This window comes from Crocuta crocuta, unplaced genomic scaffold, assembly GCF_008692635.1.
Source record: "Crocuta crocuta isolate KB4526 unplaced genomic scaffold, BGI_CrCroc_1.0 scaffold7, whole genome shotgun sequence".
NCBI classification, from domain to species: Eukaryota; Metazoa; Chordata; class Mammalia; order Carnivora; family Hyaenidae; genus Crocuta; species Crocuta crocuta.
Genome location: NW_027531904.1, coordinates 11,053,574 through 11,076,902, shown reverse-complemented (window position 1 = coordinate 11,076,902; position 23,329 = coordinate 11,053,574). Strand labels below are relative to the sequence as shown.

The window sequence follows — 23,329 nt, the reverse complement described above, 5'->3', positions numbered from 1 at the left end:
CCCGTCTGGAGGCCCCGGGTGCGGGAGCTCGGTGACGGCCTCGGGGAGGTCCCAGCAGAGCCCGTGGGCGGCCGTAGACAGACCCCCGCGGGGAAGCTGCGGCGCGAGCTTGGCTCCCCAGCGCCTGCCCGGCCTCCGCCTCCCGCCCGCCCGCCGGAGGGCCGTGTGTGCAGCGCTCTGGGGGACTCGGAGGAGGAGGGAGGGTCTGACATCTGCCCGGAAAGCAGGGCTGCGGCCGGGCAGGGGTGGTGAGGTTGGTCTTGTTTGACGACGATTTTTTCCCGCCTTCTCCCCTATCACGAGAGTAACACATGTTTCTTTTGGGAATTTCAGCACAAAGAAGGCGGCAGCCGCCTGCCTTTCTACTAACGTTCCGGAAGGTGGGTCTCCTCCCGGCCTCTCAGGTGCCCGCCGGGAAGAACAGGCCTCGAACGGCTGTCTGCACGGTGACCCATGGGGCGTGGACCGCTGCCTGATGCTGGGGCTGCAGCAGGGACCCAGGGGACACACACCTTGCCTTGGGGGGCCCACGTGCTCGTGGTGCCTGTGGGCATGAAGCATCGTTTCTTAAGCGACGGCTGAGGTGAGTATGGGGCAGGCGGCCCTTGCGCACTTGACCGCTTGCTCTACACCAGGCTTTACGTCAGCCGCCCTCCTCTGAACGTTTTCTGTGCGCTCACGTAGCCCCCACCACGGCTTTACCAGGCAGCCGCCACTGTCCCTCCCCCCACGTTACCGATGAAGGAAGGGACAGAGACGGGCTGGGTACCCCCGGGGTCGGGCGGCCCAGGACTGCGTCCAGCCCCATCACAGCCGCAGCACTGAGCGCTCAGGTCCCCGCAGGGCACACGCCACGCTTCTCTCTCCTTCCCTTGCTAGGTCTGGCCGCCACGGTGGCTCGGAGGCGCGGAGGCCGGCGCGATGGAGGATGACACTGAACTGAGAACCGATGGAAACTCCCTCTTAAAGGCCGTGTGGCTGGGGAGGCTCAGGCTGACCAGACTCCTCCTGGAAGGCGGCGCTTACATCAACGAGAGCAATGACAAAGGGGAGACGGCTCTCATGGTGGCCTGCATCACCAAGCACGTGGACCAGCAGAGCATCAGCAAGTCCAAGATGGTCAAGTACCTGCTGGACAACAGGGCGGACCCCAACATCCAGGACAAGTCCGGCAAAACGGCGCTCATCCACGCCTGCATCCGGAGGGCAGGGGGGGACGTGGTGTCGCTGCTCCTGGAGAACGGGGCGGACCCCAGCCTCGAGGACCGCACGGGGGCCTCGGCTCTGGTGTACGCCATACACGCCGATGACAAAGACGCCCTGAGACACCTCCTGGATGCCTGCAGAGCCAAGGGGAAGGAGGTGATCATCATCACAACGGCTAAGTGCTCGTCGGGCACCAAAACCACCAGACAGTATCTCAATGCCCCCCCTTCCCCCAGAGTGGAAGGCAGACAGTCGCCTCCCCTGTGCGCGTCTCCCTCGGATATTGAAGTGAAGGCTCCAGGCCTGGGCTGTCCCCCCAGCGAGAGAGGGGACGACTTCTTCGGCCTCCAAGCAGGGCATCCGAGCGGCTGCAGTGCCGCCAATGCTCTCAACGAGCCGGGGTCACCCGCCAGGAAGGGAGGGACCCTCAAGAGAGCCCGCCTGCCCCGGCTGAAGAGGCTGCAGTCGGAGCCCTGGGGCCTGATCGCGCCGTCTGTGCTGGCTGCTAACGCGCGTCAGGACGACGCCCATGGCACCGGCGCCGACAGCGAGGTCACCAAGAGCATTGGCGACATGCCCTTCCCCAAACGGGGGCCGCTCTCCAGAGCCAACAGTATCGACGGCAAAGACCCCGCCCTGTTCGCCACATTCACGGAGCAGATTCTGAGGATCCCCGCGTCCCCGGCACCCACGGCCTGGAAGGCCGCCTACGAGAAAGGTCAGGCTTCTCACCCCCGTCTGGCCAGAAGAGGGACCCTCCCTGCGGAGCAGGAGAAGGCCGGAGTCGGTCCATCGGTGTCCCTCAAGCGCCTAGAAGATGACCTGCGTGACTTAGACCTGCAGCCCGGGGTGGAGCAGCTCAGCCCCGTCTCCCTGGAGGCCAGCAAAGGGCCCCTGGAAAGGAGGCTCAATGGCTCCCACGTGGCTCTCTTCCACGGCTCGCGGGAGTCCCTGGATGCGGCGCCCGGCGTGTCCCCCAGCTCGGCACGCCGCAGGCCACCGCACCTTCTGGAGCGGCGAGCTTCTGGAACCCTGCTGCTGGACCGAGTTTCGCACACCAGGCCCGGCTTCCTCCCTCCTTTGAATGTAAACCTGAACCCCCCCATCCCAGACACCAGGCCCAGCGGCAAACCTTCTTCTCCACTTGCCAGTGGCCTAAAATCCATGCTTCCCGTGGCCCCCGGCTCGCCGAAGAGAGGAGACCTGAGGAGCACAAAGGAACTCCTCCGCAGGCACTCCATGCAAGTCGAGCAGATGAAGCAGCTGTGTGGCTTCGAGGAGATCATGACCTAGATGCCTTCCCAGGGGTCTTTACAAAACTCTGGGTACTTGACGAAAGGCACCACATCTGGACCAACACTGCGTGCGCCCACCACGTCCCGTCCCTGCCTCCCTCCGCGCTGCTGGGCAGCTGCCTCACAGGGCGCGGAGCTGGGCCCTGCTCCCCTTCTGAAATTATCGCTGGGTTTGCTTGAAAAGAGCTCAGGATCACTGGGTTCCGGGGATGAGTTACCAAGAAAATATTTCTCCCAAGGAAGAGCACCTCTGGGGTGTGAGAGTCTCGCAGCTGTTCGGTGATCTAGGCCCTTGACCCCTTCCCACCAGACAAACCAGAACTCAGGTCCCAGGACCGTAGGGAAAGTAGGGCCTTCGCACTAAATCTATGAAGTGCCTACAAAGGAACTGAGGCCCAAGCATGTGTCACAATGTGCAAGACACCAGCCCCTGAGCTGTGAGGTGTGGCAGCTGTGCTCCAGCCCAGGTGGGGGGCGGGGCAGAGCACCCCATCAGAAGGTGGAAAAGGGAGGGGAGCAGAGCCCCCCCATCAGAAGGCGGAGAAGGGAGGGGAGCGGAGCCCCCCATCAGAAGGTGGAGACGGGGGAGCTGAGCCCCCCATCAGAAGGTGGAGAAGAGAGGGGAGCGGAGCCCCCCATCAGAAGGTGGAGAAGGGAGGGGGAGCAGAGCCCCCCATCAGAAGTCGGAGAAGGGAGGGGAGCAGAGCCCCCCCGTCAGAAGGCTGAGAAGGGAGGGGAGCAGAGCCCCCCCATCAGAAGGCAGAGAAGGGAGGGGAGCAGAGCCCCCCATCAGAAGGTGGAGAAGGGAGGGGAGCAGAGCCCCCCCATCAGAAGGTGGAGACGGGGGAGCTGAGCCCCCCATCAGAAGGTGGAGAAGAGAGGGGAGCGGAGCCCCCCCATCAAAAGGCTGAGAAGGGAGGGGAGCGGAGCCCCCCATCGGAGATGCTCTGGCTGCAGGCTGCCTCTCACAGGGTCGTGGGGTGGTGTCCTGCTGGGCACGGTCACGGTCTATCACAGGATGTTCACATGCTCATTTGGATGTGCTCTGAGTCCCCAAATATAACCACCTGTCCCCCAAATTGATGTGCCATTGTCGCCAAGACAAAACCAGCCTCAGGCTCCTGCCCTGACACGAGCTATGTTGAAATCTTGTGAAAAAAAAAAAAAAAAGCCTGTTTTTCTGTTAATTAATTTGGAGCTGAAGGTGATATAATTTCCAGGATAGATTCTCGCCTGTCCTTCAGGAGCCTGGGCGAGATGCCCCGGAGCCAGCAGATACCAGCGCTGGGCCGCGCGCCGGAGAAGCACAAGCGAGTGGTCCCTGGGCCGGAAGCGGCGGGGACTGGATTGTAGCCCAAGAACATTCCGGGCGCAGACTGGCACCTCACCTGCTCTCCAGGTAACTGGAGAAATCCAGTTTCTGAGAATCATCCGAATCATCTACGCGGTGGGAGGTTGGTAGAGATCACCTGGACGACGCTTTGCAGCCGCGGCACAGGAACCCGGAAAGGGAAGCAGAGACTTCGCACGCTTGGTGTGACGTGGCCACGTTTCAGATGAAGATGTGCCTGGTCATTTTCCCGTTTGCTTTCCCCTCCTGCTGCTCAGATTTGTTTGCTCTGTGGTTGGACGTGTGGTCCCTGGGGGTCGCCCCCCCACGCAGGAAGGAGCAGCAGCTCTGCGATCTGGGTTGGCATCTCCGTTCCATCATTTACCAGCTTGGGGACCTTCGCTTTTCTAAGCCTCCACTCCCTCATCTGTAAAACGGGGCTGGCTGTGCTTCACCGTGAAGGGCGTGGGGGGCGGCAGCGGAACGTGCCTGCCCCCACCGGCGTGAGGACGGGCAGCCGGATGGACATAGCCGATTCCCAGGTACATCTTCAGAACCCTGCGGCTTCACGACCTACAAAGACAACATCATATCCTACACAGAACAGAGTAAAGCCCAGCTGAAAAATTCAAGTGTCTCCTTGAGATCCTCCTGATTCCATAATACTGAGCCCTAAGTACACTCTGAAAGTAAAATAAATTCTGCCACATCGGTCCTTCGTGTTACTGTGCTACACATGCCAGACATTTATCAGAATGTCCCGAACAAAAGTGCCAATGATTACTGCTGCTTGCGAATAAGCCAGATGTATATTTTTAATACTTCCTTCGGGGGCCTGTACCCGGCCTGGGCACTGCTGGCACTTCAGGGGGGACAGTCCTGTGTCGTGGGGGCTGCCCTGGCCGCCCACTCGAGGCCCGCAGCCTCTGCCCCCCAGTCCTGACAACCAAAATGGTCTCCCGACTTGGTCAGACACCTGGGGGGCGCTCTGCGCTGCTCTGGGAGGAGGGGCTCGCGCAGGGACGAGTCCAACCGCAGAGCTGACTGCAGGACCCTCCCCTGAGCGGCAGCCGAGGGACCCTGGAACCGTGCTTCCCCAGGAGGCTGGAGCTCGGGCTCCCAGGATGCCGGCAAACACAAACGGCAGGGCCAGTGGCCTTCTGTTCTTTGCAGGGAGGGAGGCAAAGCACATAAACTTGTGACAACCTAGGGCTCACGGACTTGGTTTCGTGTGGACCATCCATGTGCTTTCCGGGTCCCTTTAGTCTTGAACAGTTCTTACCAAAGGGACATGGTGACCGGCAGAGACACAACTCTGCAGATCGTTACAGAGAGAAGCGTACAGACGGCCACCGCTCTCAGCAGCACATGTCACACATACACATACACGTGCACACACGGACATGTGGCCGGCACTCTCCGAGTGTCGTTAGTGCTGGCGAACACTCTGCTCATAGCATCAAACTGGAGGTGGGGGGGTGCAGCACTGCACACGAGCATTTGTCTAAACCTTTAGTGAAGATCCGGAAGCCTAATTCACCCTGATAGTGAACACAGCACAGCCGTAGCGATTAGCTTCAGTGAAACACAAAACATGATAGCTACTCACCCAGAATAGCCTGGCCACTCCACGAATGCCTATGGCAGACACTCGCACGGCACTCACCGCCTGCATCAGTCATTTGTGACCTCCCCTGGCCTTTCTCTAGACGGTCACCAGATCATCCCTGTCACATCCCTGTTTGACGATGCATTAGCTGAATTAGAGCATTCCAAACTAGTATGCCCACCACAACACTTTATCCAAACTACTACGCCCACCACACCACTTTATCTTGGTTCATGCATAAATAGGCAGTTTGTCCATGTTAACAAACCTTACAAGGATGCTTCTTAAAAGCATATTTTAGATTCAAATATGCTTCCTAGGTCAGAGATTAGCTTTTCTTTTCGGGATCCTGCCATCACTACAGAATTTAGCTGACACCTGCAGTTTTAACAGCCCGTCCACTTCAGACTTTCTGGAATGTTTATCAAAATACAGAACACAAGTCTAAAGTTTAAAGTCTGGAACTTGGGTTCAATTTCTAGACACTGGAAAGCTGGTGTTTGTTTGTTTGTTTGTTTGATTGAATCCATTGTCAATTCTCTTAGAATGTCATCGAGTCAACAGTAGCCTGCAGAATGCAGGCTGTGTCTGACCTTCCGCCTCTGTGTTGGTGCTTAGGACCTATCGCGTGTTGCTTGGACTGACTCTATGGTGTTACACTTCTAGCCTCAAGCTGATGTCGTGCTCAAAGATGTATCAAAATCCACATAATGGAACTGTTAGGCTTTTCTAACATGTCAATAAAAGATATACCACGATCCTGCAATAGCAGTCCCAATTTTTTGTGGTGAAATCTCAATGACAAATATTACCTTTTCCTTATGACGGCGTGGACGTGACTGCCTGTTAACATCTACCTTAGCAGATACCCAAACTTTCACACACTCGTAATTTTGAAAATTAATTTTTGTTTACACAAGTATTGGGGTTTCTCTCTCGGTTAGAAAAGGGGCAAAGGATGAGAAGATGCATTTCCCCGGGGGCGGGTGGACTTCCTCCCTCTGGCCTCCCTGCTTGGGGCCCCTGGGGCTGTGCGGGAGCCAGCAGTCGCTGGATGGCCCCCTCGGGCCCTGTCTGTAATGTCGGTGAGGTTAACACCGGTCCCGCTCCAGGGCAGACCTAGGAACCCAGTGGACAAGCCTCGTCTCTTAAGGTCCAGAGTTCTGTGTTTCGAATTTCATCCATGCTCCCTGACTCTGGGTGGTTCCAACCTTACCTCTGGGGCCTCCCCTAGACGGGTGAAAGAAATTATGTCAACAAAACTATAAAAAGGGCTGGTTTCAGGAGTCCCTTCCCCACTTCTGTCTTCAGGAAAGGCAGGCCCACGAGTTTCCAAATCCTTTAGGAGAGATTATGAGGGACCCTGCGGGGGGAGGGGGAGGAGCGATGGGGGGGGAAGGCCACGGTGGCCCACCTGGAGTGGGGGGCATTCCCAAGATTGATACAAGGCTTAGAAGTTTGGGGTCCCTTGAGTGGAACTTGCCCCCTTCCAGAGCGAAACAGTAGAGAGGAGTGGTCCCCGGTGCGTCCGGAGAGTCTGGGCGCCAGGCGGGGGGGTGGGCAGGAGGGCATCTGAGCCCCTGGCCCGGCAGCAACCCTGCCACTCGGACAGTGCACGCATCAGTGTGCTGGGTGAGCCTGCGGATGACAGAGCCCGGAACCTGAACTCCGAGGGCTGCTGAAGACCCGCACGGGACGGGGGCGGGGGGCAGCCCCCCGCGAGGACATGGGCACTCTTACCGTCTTTGTTATGTGGGGGGGGGGCAAATCACTGTAACTAGATTTAGAAGAGTAAAGGAGTATGACGTTTCTCACCCCAAAGGTTCTAGAGCCCACGGCATGCACTGTGCAAAGGACAGAAGCAGCGTTGCAGGCACTTGCCCCGGGAGGCCGTCAGGGACGAGCAACAGATCTCGAGGAAAGGAAGGGGTGATGCTTTACAGCTGTAATGATGCCAGAGCAGGTCAACACAGGGAACAGTGTCGGACACTTGTCACCAGGAGTCCTCAGCGGAAGGCGGTTCTGTGAGCCAATTCCCGGGGGCCGATTGTGGGCGGGGGTTTGGAACTGCAGAGTAAAGACGTGGCGCGGCTCCCTGGGGAGCGGGGGGCCGGGGTGTGTCAGGACCAGGGAGGGGAGGGCAGGGGGCAGAAGGCCCTGCGGGTGTGAACCAGCCCACGGAACAGCCCCCGCCCCGACCTCCCTTCTGGACCCTCCGCCTGCTCGGGATGACGGAGCCGGGATCACAGACACGCCTGATCTAGCGCGGAGAGAACCTCTCACAGGGAGGGAGGTAAGCGTCTGCATCAGGCCTGTAATTACCCGGTTAGAACCCGGGAGAATTCAGCCCTTCCCCTGCCCCCCGAGGCACTGACTGCTGCTTGCCTATCTGGTTTGATTCCTACTTTCCCCTCCTTTCTGTCAGGGCCTGGTGCTGTTCACGTGGCCCCCGCGTGGCCCCCGCATATCCCGGCCCCTCTTCTGACTAAAGTGACATTGCTGCCTCCCCAGCCCCCTCCAAGGGAAGTCCTGATTGGTCGGAGTTAATCATGACAGGTGCATTCTCCTCATCAGTGATTGGCTGAAGGATCTGGCCTAAGCCAACCCCCAGGGCTTCCCCTTCTCAGGGCCTTAGATCCAGAGACGGGATCATGGCCTCACCGGAGCAACTGGGCGGAAGACAGGACATACATTCGTGGCTGGCATATTTTCTCTACCTTCCACTAGATGTGACCAGATGAACGTGTTGTCCTGAAGCTTATTTGTTTGGTTGGTTTGACAGCCCTCTTTTGACAATGAGGGAATGGAGTCTAAGGATACAGCCAACACGCAGAGGAGGGCAGAGCAGCGGGGAGACGGGCTGGAGCCTTGATCACGCCACGCCTGCAGGCTGTGCCAACTCTCTGTTACATGAACTAAGACACTCTGGTATCATTCAGTCTAGTTAGAGTTGTGTTTTCATGTACCGGGGACAACATGTGAAGTGCTTGTATAATCCAGTTTCTGCTTGATGATTTTTTCTTCAAAGTTTATTGATTTTGAAAGGGAGAGATTGAGAGAGAGACAGAGAGAGAGAAAGAAAGAGAGAGAGAGAATATCCCAAGCAAGCTCTGCGTTGTCAGCCTGGAGCCCGACTCAGGGCTCGATCCTATGAACTGCGAGGTCATGACTTAAGCTAAAACCAGGAGTCAGATGCAAGAGTCGAGGCCTCACTGACTGAACCACCCAGGCGCCCCTGCTTGAATATTTTAAAGATGAAAAAAAAATCAATACCCCTGTTCACTAATTTTTGAAGAACCCTAGTTGCCAGAAAGTCCTTTCTTATATTGAGTTGAAATGTACCTTGTTGTCAGAGTCACGCTTTATTCCAAGTTATGGCAGATGGAATGAGTTATGGACAGATGTCCCCCAGGTACAGATGGACACAGTGCGGCTGGTGGGAAGCACGTTGCCTTTAGAATCAGGCAAATCCAGGTTCAGTTGCTGGTTTAGTGCTCTCTCTCTCTCTCTCTCTTTCTCTCTCTTTCTGAGAGAGACAGAGACAGAGACAGCCAGCATATGATGGAGGGGCAGAAAGAGAAAGTGGGAGAGAGAGAATCCCACGTAGGCTCTGTGCTGTCCAATGCGGGGCTCAGACCCACGAACCGAGAGATCATGGCCAGAGCCCAAACCAAGAGTTGGACACGTAACCAACTGAGCCCCCAGGCGCCCCAGGCTTAGCTATGAATGAGCTGAGTTTGGGGACTATGGCAGCTTGTATAATAGGCACAAATTCCCACCATCCAGCATCCTTCTCCTCTGAATGTGACTCAGGGCTCCTTCCATCCAGAGATGGAGTCTATTTCTTCACCTTGAACCCGGGCTGGCCTTGGGACTTGCTCTGTCGAACAGAAGGTGGCAAAAGTGATATTGGAGCATAGCTCTTGGGTGCCTTGCTGTTTCTGTCGCGGCCCCCTCAGGATGCTGCCCTGGGCTGCCGTCGAAAGAAATCACATAAACCACAAGCAGGGACACGATGCGTGCAAAACTGAGCTGCTTTAGCCAACAGCCTACATCAGCCGGCGAACTCGTAAGTGGGACCATCTTGGGGCTCCAGCCCGGAGCGCCCCTCTGCTGAAGGCTGCTGCGTGAATAAGCCTGAACAGCCGAAGCACCACCTGGCCTGCCACGAAATCACGGGGAATTGTATGTCTTTTGTTGGTTTAAGTCACTGACTCGTTTGTTACACAGCAAAGGCTGACAGAAACAAAGTCTATGTAATTAAACCTCTTGAGCTTTTCTATTTCTTCTTTGTCAAAGGGGTAAAAAATAACTCTTTTTTTTTTTTTTGCATGGTTGCAACTTTGTAGGTGCTGAAAGGTAGCCGTTAAGATGGCTGTTATGTAAACTTTTTAAAGTTAACACTTTCTTCATCCTTAGATTTTCTTCTTTGAGCTGAAATCCTGTTTCCTTTGACTTCACCTTGTTTGAGAAGCCTTCCTGGCAGTTTACGAGACTGGTCCCTCTTAATTATCACCCGTGACTATTCCCCTGTTTATTGATGTCCCTCCCAAGGCAGTACCACAGATGTGCTCTGATCAACGCCTGAGACAGTGTACGTTACTGCCTTCCACCCAGCAGGTGCCATAACAGCTCTGTTCCTTTATTAACCCCTTGGGCGAGTCAGGGCTCCTTGCCCAGTTCATCCACGTCCACTGTCTTACACTCTGCTAACTGGTGTTGGTGCTCAGTCTTTGAATATCTGGCTTGAGCCACGGCCTTGTCAGTCTTCCCGCCTCTGAGCGCATGCAGGTGTTTTCTTGGAACTTAAACATAGGACTTAACATTTAATGGCAAAAGTTCTTTTTGTTCATCTTAGCAGCTGGCCAAGGTCATCTTTATCTTACATCTGTCATTTGTTTCTTTCCTCGGTGCATCTAGAAGAAATGATTATTTCTTACATGTTTTTCATATATATATATACTTTTTAAATCAGTAACTAAAAAATAATCTTCAACAGGACAGAGCCAGGGAAAGCCCCTCGAGGCACACCACAACATGCCTTCTCTGGATCTGGTACAGAGTCATCAAATATTAACGATATTGTGCATTCTGATTGCTTTCACATAGCTTCAGATGTTAATTCGTGGCCAATGTGCCCAGGCCTGTACACTTCCCGGCGCCCACGTGTGCCTGGGGTCTGTAGGGCAGTACAATGCTTTGCGGAAATCAAGCTACACATCTGATAACGTTGTGCTGAAAAAATTCTTTTCTGAGCAGCCAGACCACAGGCGGTGTCCCTTCTGTTTTATCTGATGGCAGAATATAAAACCCTGCAGTAGTGGTCACACGAAGTACCTTCTTCGGCCGCGGTGCTGGGTAAGGCAGGCAGCCTCCCTGCTGTCATGGTTTTGAGACGTCAAGGGGAAAGAAAGGGCGTTTTGGGCCAGGAGAGCCTTCACCGAGTCCTGATGGCCGACACACCTCAGGGGCCCCGGGGTGCCAGCCCCTCCGCAAGGCGCCCACCTGTCGCGCCTCGCAGAGACCCCCCCGGCCGAGCGGGCGCCCCAGGGGGAGGGGGCGTGGCCTGCCCGGNGGCGCGGTGTTTGCCCGCAGGCGGCCGTGGGCTGCCCGCCCTGCGCTCCCGCCTCCGCCGCAGACCGCCTGGCGCCCGCAGGCGGCCGGCCTCGGGTTTAGGGGGCAGATCTGGGGCTGGGGTCCCGCGTGGGAATCCTCCCCGGACGGCCCCTGCTGGCGGGCACCTGCTGCCTGGCATCGCGGGACGAGGCCTGCGCAGGGGTGAGGCAGGCGGGCCCCTCCCAGGGCCCTCCCGGCCAGGGCAGGGGGCTCGCGCCTGGGGCAGCATGGTGTGCGATGGCCCCGCGTCGCCGATTTGGCCACTGTGACCTACGTGTGGACAACATGCGAGCTGTGGCTGGGTTAACAGGGCGCCCTAGGTCCAGTCACTAAGGAATGGTCATTGCGAGGCGGGAGGGGCCTGTGAGGTGGTCTGGTCCCCGCAGGGGCAGGAGAGCCCCGTCAGGACGCCGGCCTGACCGCAGCGCCTCCAGCAGCCGCGCTGCCGCCTGACGAAGCAAGTCCCCATCCGCACACGGAAGAACTTGTGACGTTGGGAAGCGGATGGAGGCCGCTGACTGTCCCCTGATGGACGTTGGTTGTAGCCGTTGGCCACCCGTGCGGTTGTGCCTGGTGCCCGTGCTCCCACTTAGGTTTATAAAGAGCTTGCGCTATCCAAGGACCCTCCCACGGCCGCTGGTCACCCAGTCCGTGAGCACTCCGATCTGTATCTGCCGTCTTGCGTTCGATCAGTAATAATACTAGCATCTACTAGACCCGTTTGGCAATTTACTTGACCTCAGAGCCTCAGTTTCCTCTTCTGTAAAAGGGGGAGGATTAAGCTCCTTGCACCCTTGCAGAGCAAGACCTTGGGGAGTCAGGGAGACGGGGATTCAGATCTTAGCCCGGTCCCTTTCCGGCGGTGTGGCCATGGCTGACTTACGTAACCTGTCCCGGCCTCTGTGTCGTCCCCAGGACGGCGGAGAGGGCCCAGCGCCTGCCCCAGGGGGCTGGATGCCCCCTGGTAAAGCAGACGGCGGGTGTCTTCTGTTGTCAGGTCATCACCGGAGGTCACTATGACGTGGACTGCTACGTGAAGGACCCCCTGGGAAAGACCATCTACAGGGAAACCAAGAAGCAGTACGACAGCTTCACGCACCGGGCTGAGGTCAAGGGCGTTTATCAGTTTTGCTTCAGCAACGAGTTCTCCACCTTCTCCCACAAGACTGTCTACTTTGACTTCCAAGTGGGCGACGAGCCCCCCATCCTCCCAGACATGGGGAAGCGGGTCACGGCCCTCACCCAGGTGAGTGGGCGGCGGCGGCCGCGGGAGGGGACCCCCACCCCCAGTCCGCCCGGCTCAGTGTCGGCTTCGCCTCTTCCCGCGTGCAGTCCTAAAGGACGCCGCCCCCCTTCTGCTGTCCCTCTGCATTGTGTCACCGCGTCATCTGGAATTCTCGTGTTCCCATCGGCCTCTCAGCCGTCGCCGCTCTGCAGCGTCGTCAGCCCCAAAGGTCGGTGGCTGAACGCTGTAGGAGACTTTTTCTCACTCAGGCTATGCCCTTGGTTGGTGGAGAGCTTTCCTCCGACGACTGACGCAGGAATCGGGGTGTTCCTTTCGGGTGGGCTCCCTGCTGCAGCCCTCTGTGGCTCTGAGCAGACGGAGAGAATGAGGAGGCCCCCGCCCCCGCCGCTTCGGACTCCGGCCCGGGAGTAACACGCTGCACTCCACTCGCCCCGTTGTTGGCCAGTGTCCTGTGGCCACACCCCCCCCATGACCCCCTGGATGCAGGGACGGGGGAGGGCTGGCAGATACAGTCCGCTTGGGCGGTGGGCTCCCAGCGAGGGCCCCGTACCATCGCCACAGCACTGCCAGGCGGGAGACACAGGATGAGACGCTGATGTGGCAGCAGAGGAAGGGGCCGGTCCCGGGAGGGGGACGGGTCCGGGTGTGGCCAGGGAGGGACTGTCACGTGGCAGCAGTGACCGGGATCTCTGGGAGGCTCCCAGATTCCGGCCAGGGTACAGGCAGGGCGCCCGGGGCCCTGGGGAATCAGGGTTCGCGGAGGCGGGGGGTCCGCGGCCCCTGCAGGGTAGGACGCAGGCTGGACCGTTTCCCAACGGAAATCTGGCGGTAAAGGGCTTGTGCCCCGGCACGGGTGGGGTCCCGGTGATGGGGGCGCCGCGTGCTTTGCTGGGAGGGGGTGCGTCCGGGTGTGTGTGCAGCACGTGCTGAGCTGTCCCCAGGTCTCCCGCGGGCCCGAGGCTGGGAGAGCTGTGTCCCCGCCCGGGGCCCCTCTATCCTCCGGGACCTGGCCTCCTCCCCCGTCGCTGCCGGTCTCCAGCCTGTCACGCCGCCCACGTGGCGCCTCACAGGGCGGACCGACGTGCGCCCTGCCTCGGGCCTCTGCACCTGTGACTTCGGGGCCCTCCCTCCCTGTTTCTCTTCCTCTCCCTTCCCTGGTCCCTGCCTCCTTTCCGGTGCTTCTGGGCCCTGGGAGGAGGCTGCACCTGCCGGCCCGCACTGCCGAGCCCCCGGCCAGGGCGCAGGGTCCCGGAGCGCCCGCGCCGAGCGAGTCGGCGTGGGCCGGCGTGCACGTCGAGTCTCTGAAGGAGTGTGGATGGGAGTAAACGTGCAGGGCGGAACTCTAGCCCGGAAGCCCACGTGCGCCCTTTCCTCACGTTCAAAACCAGTCTGTGTGTACGCATGTGTACTGAATGTGCACGTGTGTGTGCATGACGCGCGTGCGTGTGTCCCCCCAACCCCCGCTGACTTCCAGGACGGCCTGCTCGTTGCTGGGCCCCCTCAGGGCCCCCGTCGTGATTTGGACCCAGGCTCGCAGAGTCGCCTTGGCCTCCTTCCTACCCCTTCCGGTTTGTCCTGCTCCGTCTGTGATGTGAGCTCCGGGGCGGGCGGTGGCGGTGCCCACAGAGGTCTGCGCCCGGGCGTCCTGCCGGCGCCCGGCAGCTGAAGCCGGTTGACCCTTGAAAGTCCCCTCGAGCAACTTCGTGATGTCAGGAACCCTTCTAGGATCAGGTGGCCGGTTTTCAACGCTCAACACCCGTAGGTACGAGCCGCCTGCCACGTGTGGGGCAGGTAGTGCCGCCGGGCGCTGACCCGAGAGGACAGGGTGCGCAGGTGTCCCCGAGAAAGCGGGAAAAGGTGCCCCTCGGGGCACAGCGAAGCCCAGACAGGTCTGTTCGTTTCCCCGGATTCTGCCCTTTCAACGCCTGCCCTGTGAGGCTCCACTGACTCCTCGTCGCATCCGGTGGTGGTGGTGACCTCGTCGCATCCGGTCTGTGTGGCGCTTTCCCGCTCTTACCCGTGGGCCCTGGTGACAGCAGCAGCCTGCATGTCCGCAGGAAACCGTGGCCTTGGGGCGTAGACCAGTCGTCGAGTGGACACGGGACGTGGCCGTGTACACGCCAGAGCTGAAGGGAAATCCACCCCCCTCGCGTGGCCCGGTGTAGCGCCTGCCGTGGCCCGGAGTGAGCCCCCCACGAGGCAAGTAAGGGCGACAGAGCTTTTTGGCCACAGCCTCCCATTTGCCTCCTGGACCCTGTTCCGTTGGTGACAGAAGGGAGGGTGTTGAGGGTCAGTCAGGTGGTGGCTCAGTGACGTGGTCTCCCCTCCCTCCCTGCACTCACGGTGGGGACAGTTCACTGCGCTTTGGGGACCGAAGCAGGTGTCTCTGGGAACTCCTTGTTGGGATGGAACCTTCTAGGTTTTGGGTAAATGCGTGTCACAGGCCGCCGGCGAGTGAACCTCACAGCCAACCGTGGCTCTTGTGTTCCCTTTGCGGTGTGACTGAGCGATGCAGGCCATGCGCAGCCTGTCCCTGTGCGGGTCCCCAGGCGCGGTCGAGGTGAGGCCAGGGACCAGCGTCCGCACGCAGACGTCAGACTGTTGGCAGATTCGGGTCCTTGTTGCTGTCGTGCCCCGGCCCCCGGGGGCCTCCTCTGGTCCCCGCACGCGCCTCCGCATCCTCCCGGCCAGCGGCCCGAGCGCCTCTCCCTTGCGAGGGCTGCTGTGGTCAGCTCAGGCCCCGGGTGGTGGCCGTGCCGTGTGGCATAGTCACAGCTCATCCTGTCGTGGGGGTTGGGCAGGCCGTGGGGGGAGGTTCGGGGCTCTGCCTCGCACGCGTGAGCAGACACGTGCATGCTTATATGTGCTGTTGCGTGTGTCTGTGTACAGGAGAGGAGCGTGCCTTCCTGTGTGTGTGTGCGTGTGTGCATGCATGCGCGTGTACACAACACAGGCCCACACAATTGTGATTCACCTCTCTGACCTCGGGCAAGTCACACGGCCTCTTTGAGCCTCAGTTTTCCCACCTGTGTCTGGGGTGAGTCGTGGGGGTTGTGACGGCCACCTGCTGCTGTCCCGGTGTCAGGTGAGACCACAGGGCCGCGCGGGGAGGCAAAGGCTCAGGACTCTGACACGTGGGCTGGGTCCTGACTCTCACCTCCTGATCGGCGGNAGGAGACGGGCGGGGGGGGGGGGGGGGCGGCACGGGCCTGTGCGGGCTGCACGCTCCTCGTGGGTTGGAACGTGACGGCCTGTCCCCTCCGCCCAGATGGAGTCCGCCTGCGTGACCATCCACGAGGCCCTGAAGACGGTGATTGACTCCCAGACGCATTACCGGCTCCGCGAGGCCCAGGACCGGGCGCGGGCAGAGGAGCTCAACAGCCGCGTCTCCTACTGGTCTGTGGGCGAGGCCGTCGCCCTGTTGGTGGTCAGTTTCAGCCAGGTGCTGCTGCTGAAGAGCTTCTTCACCGAGAGGCAGCCCGTCCCCCGGGGGGCGCTCTCCTAGTCCCCGCGCCGTGCCTGGCTCCGAGCTGCCCTCCTGGGTCAGGGCTCCGCTGGGCCGGAGGCAGCGCCGCCTGGGGAGGGCCTCCGGGCGGGGGCACCGTGCCCCCAGGTGCACACGCCTGGTCCCCGGTGCCGGAGACGCATCTGACCACATCGCGTGGGTAACACGGAGAAAAGCACGTGGTCAGGCAGGGACAGGCCGCTTGCGGGGCCCGCAGGAAGGGACCAGCTCTGGCCCGAGGGGGAAGCCTGAGTGCCCAGCCTCCCGAGGGCGGCTCCGGGTGCCAGGGTCATCCGGCTTCTGTGCGGAGGGAGGGGCCCTCTGGCGGCTGCGTCCCGGGGGCCCTGTGCCTGGAGACGACGGGCCTGGGGCGGCCGCGCAGAAAGGCCCACCCCAGGCGAGCAGGGGCGCCGTGCGGCACCGGGAGGAAGCTGGTGGCCGGGAGCCCTCACCGGCCGTGGGTCCCCTGGAGGCAGCACGTAGGTTAATAAAAACGAAGCCCAAGCACCGGGGAGACCTGCGCCTTCATTTCTTTGCCCTGAAGGAGCCTTTACAGCCAGAGGGGGGCCGTGGGTGTCCGTGCCGGGTGGTGTGCGGTGGAGGTGTGTGTGCTTAGTGTGTGTGAGCGTGTGTGCATGCAGTGCGTGTAGTGTCTGTGTGAGCACGTGTGTATGGTGTGTGCGTATGTGTATGCAGTGCGTGTAGTGTCTGTGTGAGCACGTGTGTATGGTGTGTGCAGTGTGTGTAGTGTCTGAGCATGTGTGTAGAGTGTGTGTGTACTGTGTGTGAGTGTGTGTGCATGTGTGTATGCAGTGTGTAGTGTGTGTGTGTGTAGTGTCTGTGAGCACGTGTGTATGGTGTGTGCATGTGTGTATGCAGTGCGTGTAGTGTCTGTGTGAGCACGTGTGCATGGTGTGAGTGTGTGTATAGCACGTGTGAGCACATGTGTAGAGTGTGCTTGTGTGTACTGTGAGTGTGAGCGTGTGTGTATGCAGTGCATGTAGTGTCTGTGTGAGCATGTGTGCATGGTGTGTGTGTGTGTGTAGCGCGTGTGAGCACATGTGTAAAGTGTGGTTGTGTGTACTGTGAGTGTGTGCATGTGTGTATGCAGTGCGTGTAGTGTCTGTGTGAGCACGTGTGTATGGTGTGTGTGTAGTGTCTGTGAGCACGTGTGTAGAGTGTGTGTGTACTATGTGTGAGTGTATGTGCATGTGTGTATGCAGTGTGTGTGAGAGCATGTGTGTATGGTGTGTGCGTGTGTGTGTAGTGTCTGTGAGCACGTGTGTATGGTGTGTGCGTATGTGTATGCAGTGCGTGTAGTGTCTGTGTGAGCACGTGTGCATGGTGTGAGTGTGTGTATAGCACGTGTGAGCACATGTGTCGAGTGTGCTTGTGTGTACTGTGAGTGTGAGCGTGTATGTATGCAGTGCGTGTAGTGTCTGTGTGAGCACGTGTGCATGGTGTGAGTGTGTGTATAGCACGTGTGAGCACATGTGTCGAGTGTGCTTGTGTGTACTGTGAGTGTGTGCATGTGTGTATGCAGTGCGTGTAGTGTCTGTGTGAGCATGTGTGTATGGTGTGTGCGTGTGTGTGTGTAGTGTCTGTGAGCACGTGTGTATGATGTGTGCGTGTGTGTATGCAGTGCGTGTAGTGTCTGTGCGGGCACGTGTGTATGGTGTGTGCGTGTGTGTAGCGCGTGTGAGCATGTGTGTAGAGTGTGCATGTGTGTACTGTGTGTGGGTGCACGTGTGCAGCAGCAAGCGCACACATCCTGTGTCCCCTCAGGGTGGTGACCTGACGAGGCAGCCGTCCCCCTGACGCAGCCCACGGAATTCTCCGGAAGCAGGCGGGACGCGGGCGTCTGGGGGCAGGGACACATTGTGCACACACGACCGTGAGGAGGTGGGCAGGCTCGGGAGGAGGGGAGGGGCTGCGGCCCGGCCGGCGCTGACCAGGGCACGCGGAGGAAAACGCCCGAGACTCGGCGCCTGCCCTCCTCCCTGCCGGCCCCGGGCCTCCCAGGGCCTCCCTGGGCTCAGGAAGCCGGGCCCGCGGCCCAGGTGGCCGGCCTGTGGGGCGATGACCGCAGGCCCGGCTGGCGAGTGGTCCAGGGCGCCCCCTTCCCTGCTCTGTCCCCGCTAATACCCAGGGGATCAAAGTGCACTTAGAGCGAACGGTCAGGGACTGCTGCTCCCTGCTGTCTGCGTCCGGGCCCCTCCTCCCTCCCAAACTCTGTGGAAAGACGCCCACCAGGCCTGGCCTTTGCTCCATCAGTTCACGTTCCCGGGCCCGGGGAGTGTGAGTGTGCAGGCCGGGCAGCCAGGCCCCCGAGGACGGCATGAGAGCGACACACTGATCACTACGTGTCATCGGACGGAAAGTCGTCGGAGCACGTGGGCCAGGATTTTTAAGTAACGTGGTAGCTGGGCTGTGAATGAGCAGATAGTAACAGTAGCTTGTTGAACGGTTAGAAGAGAACCGAGCCCAGGGGTTGTGCGGGGGACAGACGCGGCGGGGCTGGGGCCGACACACCCGCCCACGGGAGCCACGAGCGAGGGGGTGCGGGCGGAGAGCGGGGGTGATGGTGGGAGGCGGGTGCACCACGAGGGGTCCTTGAAGAACTAAGGACGTGTCTCAGACTGAAAGGCAGCGGCAAGTGGGACTGAGCGTGGACCAGGTGAGCCCCTCCCCCGCCCCGGACACCCGGACAGGAGAGACAGACGGCAAAGGTCCCACGTCCCTCCAGAGGAGAGGGGCCGGTCCCCGACCCATCCGGCCAGTCAGACTTCCTAACCGCCATGCTGCACACAAGGAAAGGGGGTCTAGTTTTAAGCAGAAAAGGCAAAACCAGATCACGAATTTATAAATTCACATGTAGCCAAATTATAAACACGGAAGCCCCTGAGGGCCACGGCAGGGGAGTGGAGGGAGCCACGGGGCGGCCGTGGGCTGGGTGAGTGTGATCATCTAATCCCTTAGTCCTGTGTCCTGTTGTGTGAAACATCTGCAACAGATGTCGTGGGGAAGACAGAAAACACGTGACCCAGAGCCCCGGCCCTGAACAAGGGCATCCCGCGGGGCATGAGGCACTGACCCCCACGACGTGAGTAAATCCGCAGGCGTGAGTACACGTGAGTCCTGGCCTTCCGTGGAGACCAGCCACCATGAGAACACGATGAGGAAGGTAACCGACATCCGTAGAGCAGGGACCGTCTGGGGACAGGCTGCAAACAAGCAAAGAGCACAGGAAACGGACACGGGAAGAAAAGTAGACACACGTGTACGTTTCCTAATAGAAACACGGTTACAGAAGTGTAACCAGTTAAACAAACTCCCAGACAAAAACGTAAGATCCAAGTATGTTTCCTCTGACAGAGATGCGGATACTCAAAGGATGAAAAAGACCGGCCAGGAAGACACACAGCAGCTGAGAAGGTGAAGTCCTGGCACCTGGCAAACGCCGTTCAAGGCCAGGTATCGCCCGCAGCAGGAGAGGCACACGTAGTCGTGACACAGCGAGACGTACCTGCGTTGCCTCCGTCCCCACGTCCGGGCTCGGCTCTGAGCCCCGTGTCATTTCCCAAGTGATCAGAGCNTGCGAGAGCACAGGGCCCCCGGGGGGGGGGACTCACACAGGCACCTTCGGCAGCAGACAGACCTGTCAGGTGTCGGCTGGGTCAGGTGAAAATCCCGCCCTTTCCCACTAGAGCCTGAGGGGCCGTGAGGCCTTGCTCACACACTCTAGAACGGCCAGCGTGGAAGGCAGTTTACTTGAGCGACACCGAGGGGTTAGAAATGTCAGTGGGGCGGGGCGCCTGGGTGGCTTAGTCAGTTAAGCGTCCAACTTTTGCTTGGGTCAAGATCTCGCGGTTTGTGGGTTCGAGCCCCGCGTCGGGCTCTGTGCTGACTGCCGGCTCGGAGCCTGGAGCGTGTTTCAGAGTCTGTCACTCCCTCTCTCTCTGATCCTCCCCTGCTCACGCTGTCTCTCTCTCTCCTAGAAATAAATAAAAAACATTAAAAAAAAGAAATGTCAGTGGGGGCACCTGGAGCACGTTCGAGCCCTCGTTTACCAGTCTCCCTCCCTCTAGGTCTCTTTCAGAGGGTAGATTTTCCCCGGAGGACAGTCTGTGCTTGTGCCCAGGACCGGAAGGCAGCAGTCAGTGTATTGTCACCGGGAGGGAACATTGCCTTGAGAGAGGCCTGGCCACGATCCTGGGGCAGGACGGGCCACTTCCCAGACAGGCCGGAGCCTGCAGCCGCGCTCCGTCCTCACGGGGCCGTGAGGGGCCGATGGTCCGGCCCAGGGCCTGGTTGTGTTTCCCCAAGGATTAAACCTCCTGGATGAGGATCGGAACGAGAGGAGTCTGGTCTGCGGCTCATGCAGTGTTACTCTGGGCTGTAATGTCTGGTGCAGAGCAGGGAGAAGGGCTCCTCCGGGCCACGTGCAGCCACGCAGCGTGGCCACCGCTGGGCGGAGTCTTACTTCCGCGGTAAGAACGACGTCTCTGAAGAGCAGCTGCACGCATGCATCTTCCACTGCTCCCAGCCAGCACTGTACCGACTACTGTAGTTAGGACCTTAAGGAGTTTTTTCCAGAAATGCTAAGGGGATTTCGTTTCCTAAGGACGGCCGCAATGTGCGACATGACCACGAGAGGTCAGTACGGAAGCATCAGTAAGGCTCAGCTCGGCTCTGCGGGCTGGGCCGGATCTCCGCACAGAGACGTGTTTCTGAGGAGAAGCTCTGCTCAGACCCTCACGGCTGACCTCACGGTGAACCTCACTCTTCAATTCTGATCCCTTATATTAATACACATTGGCTGCGGCAAACTGCCACATCGGAGGGTAGCTTACATACAGCTGTAGCGGCTGTGGGGACCATGGGGGCCGTGGGGCTGTGGNTGGAAGATGGGGAGGTGACCCACACACACGCCGTGTCATCAGCAGTGAGAGCATCAGTATTTGTTTTCAGGTGACCACTAAGTACAGAGAAAGTCAGTTTCCCACTTGTTCTTCATTCAGAATAATCGATTTTCCTCCCTCCGAATGATGTAGCTTGGAAGGGACATAATTCATTCGTTCTTTCGTTTTTCAGTAAGCCAAACTGGAGGTCACAATGACGTCAGTGAGAGAAACCAGTCATGGGTCCCTGGGTGGCTCAGTTGGTTAAGTGTCTGACTTGGGCTCCGGTCCTGATCTCACTGATGAGAGCTCGAGCCCCTCATCGGGGTCTGTGCTGACAGCTCGGAGCCTCAGATCCTGCGTTGCTCTCCCTGCCCCTCCCCTGCTGAAGCTGTCTCTCTGTCAAATGTAAATAAACAGTAAAAAAAATCGCTCATTCATGCATCCACTTACTAATTAATGCATCCATGGATCCATCGAGCCACATGATGACGTGTCCAGGCCCGTGGCAGGGCTGGCTCGGGGAAGCTAGGACTCCGGCTGGCTGGACCATGGGGGGAGGGGGCACAGGTACGCAAGGGGCAGCGGAGATGGAGCGGCAGGCAAGGGCCAGCAGAACAGTCTAGATCACTGTAAGGCAGAGTTGGGCTTCATCTTCGGAGGGCTTGTAGGGACAGGCTTTGGGAAGATCACTGGGTCCCCTCGCAAGACAGAAGGAGAGCGACGTACCCTGCGTGCAGCACTAGCTGCCGCGCCCGGGAGGCCAGAGAAGCAGGATCGTGGGTGCTCCTTGCCTCCTGTCCCCTCGTCATGTGCCACCAGGGGACTTCACGCCTACCGTGAGCATGGGTGCTGCCCTGCGCGAGACGACCGTGGCCTCTTTCTCAGGGACAAGCAGCCACAGGCCAGAGCTCGTGGTCGGTGCTGGTGGTTCTCGGAGGAGAACCATGCCCCTTGGGGGACACGTGGCAGTGTCTGGACACATTTTCAGTGGTCACAACCGGGAGGAGGCCTCCAGTGGGTGGGGTCCCCGGTGCCACTGAACATCCGACAGTGCACAGGCAGCCCCCACGCAAGGAGTCAGGGCGCCTGGGCTGCGCAGCCCTGGGTCTTTCCAAAGATACAAGGTAAAAAGGAAGAAACGCTGGGAAAAGCACATTGGCAATGCAAAACACTTACCAAAAAATGCTGGCATGGGGCAGATAAATCCATGACCAAATATGTCATTGTCAATTAAAAAGTAGTGAAGTAATTGCCTTTACAAAGGTTTAAAGTAGAGATATAAGCTATACAAATAGCATAAAAGAACCGACCTCAAATGTATCCAACATGCAGACAAAGGTAAACGGGCTAAGCTCACGTATTTGAAGGTAAAGTGTTGGCTCACAGAGCAAAGGTCTTGTACGGTTTACATGTCGTGTGCACGTTGAGGTGTGTGCACACTCAGGTGTGTTCATGCTGAGGTGTGTGCACGCTGAGCTGTGTGCACCCTGCGGTGTGTGCACCCTCAGGTGTGTGCACGCCGAGCTGTGTGCACCCTGAGGTGTTTGCACGCCGAGGTGTGTGCACCCTGCGGTGTGTGCACGCCGAGGTGTGTGCACCCTGCGGTGTGTGCACGCCGAGGTGTGTGCACCCTGCGGTGTGTGCACGCTGAGCTGTGTGCACCCTGCGGTGTGTGCACGCTGAGCTGTGTGCACCCTGAGCTGTGTGCACGCTGAGCTGTGTGAACCCTGTGGTGTGTGCACGCTGAGCTATGAGCACCCTGTGGTGTGTGCACATGGAGCTGTGTGCACCCTGTGGTGTGTGCACGCTGAGAGTGTGCATGCTGAGCCCGGAGGACGCCCCATGCTTTGGGGATGTGAGGAGCAGGAGGTTCGGTGCGTTGCTGGAGGGGACGTGCTGCGGTCTGCCCTGAGACCCTGGGGAGGTGCCTACAGAAACACGCACGTGGCCCAGCACCGTCCTGCCTCGGCCTTAACCCCAAGGAGTAGACAAATCACGACCACGCAAGAACCTGTGCACGGCCGTCTGCAGCAGCTTTATTCGTGACCGCCGAAACTCCGGGGCAGCCAAGATGCTCTTCATGGGTGACGGATAGACTGTGGTCCATCCAGACAATGGAAAACCACTCAGCGTCAACGGAACGGAGCTAAGAGGCCTGAAGCCCACATAACTGGGTGGAAGAAGCTGGTCTGAAAGGCTACGTATTACATGGTCCCAACCACATGACATCCTGGGAGAGGCCACGGAGAAAGAATGGAGGAAGAACACAAAGATCCGTGGCGGCCGGGCCGGGAGGAGACGAACACAGGTTTCTGGGGCAGTGAAAACGCTCCGTGGTGTCGTGATGGCGGGTTTGTGTCGTGATGGCGGCTTTGTGCGGGTAGGGTTTGTCTAGACTCAGGGAACATTTAGTACCAGCAGGAGCGAACCCCAGGATGAGCTGCGGGCTCGGGTGGTTACAACGTGTCGATGTGGGCTGTCCTTGGTACAAGGGTCGTCAGCTCTGCTGGCGGTGATTTTGATGACATGGAGGCTGCGTGTAGGCAGAGGCAGAGGATGTGGGGGAATCTCTGTATTTTCCTCGCAATTTTGTTGTGAACCTAAAATTGCTATAACAA

At 59.0% G+C, this 23,329-nt stretch overlaps 2 protein-coding genes across 2 annotated transcripts; both read left to right on the top strand.

Moving 5' to 3' along the window:
• Positions 1-394: 394 nt before the first annotated feature.
• On the top strand, positions 395-3,106 carry ANKRD34C (ankyrin repeat domain 34C). The gene is made up of 2 exons (XM_077774374.1): positions 395-583; positions 880-3,106. Exon 2 carries the CDS (start codon positions 922-924, stop codon positions 2,497-2,499), a length of 1,578 nt encoding a protein of 525 aa, XP_077630500.1. The 5' UTR covers positions 395-583; positions 880-921; the 3' UTR covers positions 2,500-3,106.
• A 652-nt stretch (positions 3,107-3,758) lies between these two features.
• On the top strand, positions 3,759-16,321 carry TMED3 (transmembrane p24 trafficking protein 3). Its single transcript, XM_077774288.1, has 6 exons — positions 3,759-3,815; positions 3,901-3,955; positions 11,036-11,218; positions 11,443-11,548; positions 11,972-12,302; positions 15,571-16,321. The coding sequence occupies exons 1-6, from the start codon at positions 3,759-3,761 to the stop codon at positions 15,805-15,807; spliced, it is 969 nt and encodes a 322-aa protein (XP_077630414.1). The 3' UTR covers positions 15,808-16,321.
• Positions 16,322-23,329: the final 7,008 nt, after the last annotated feature.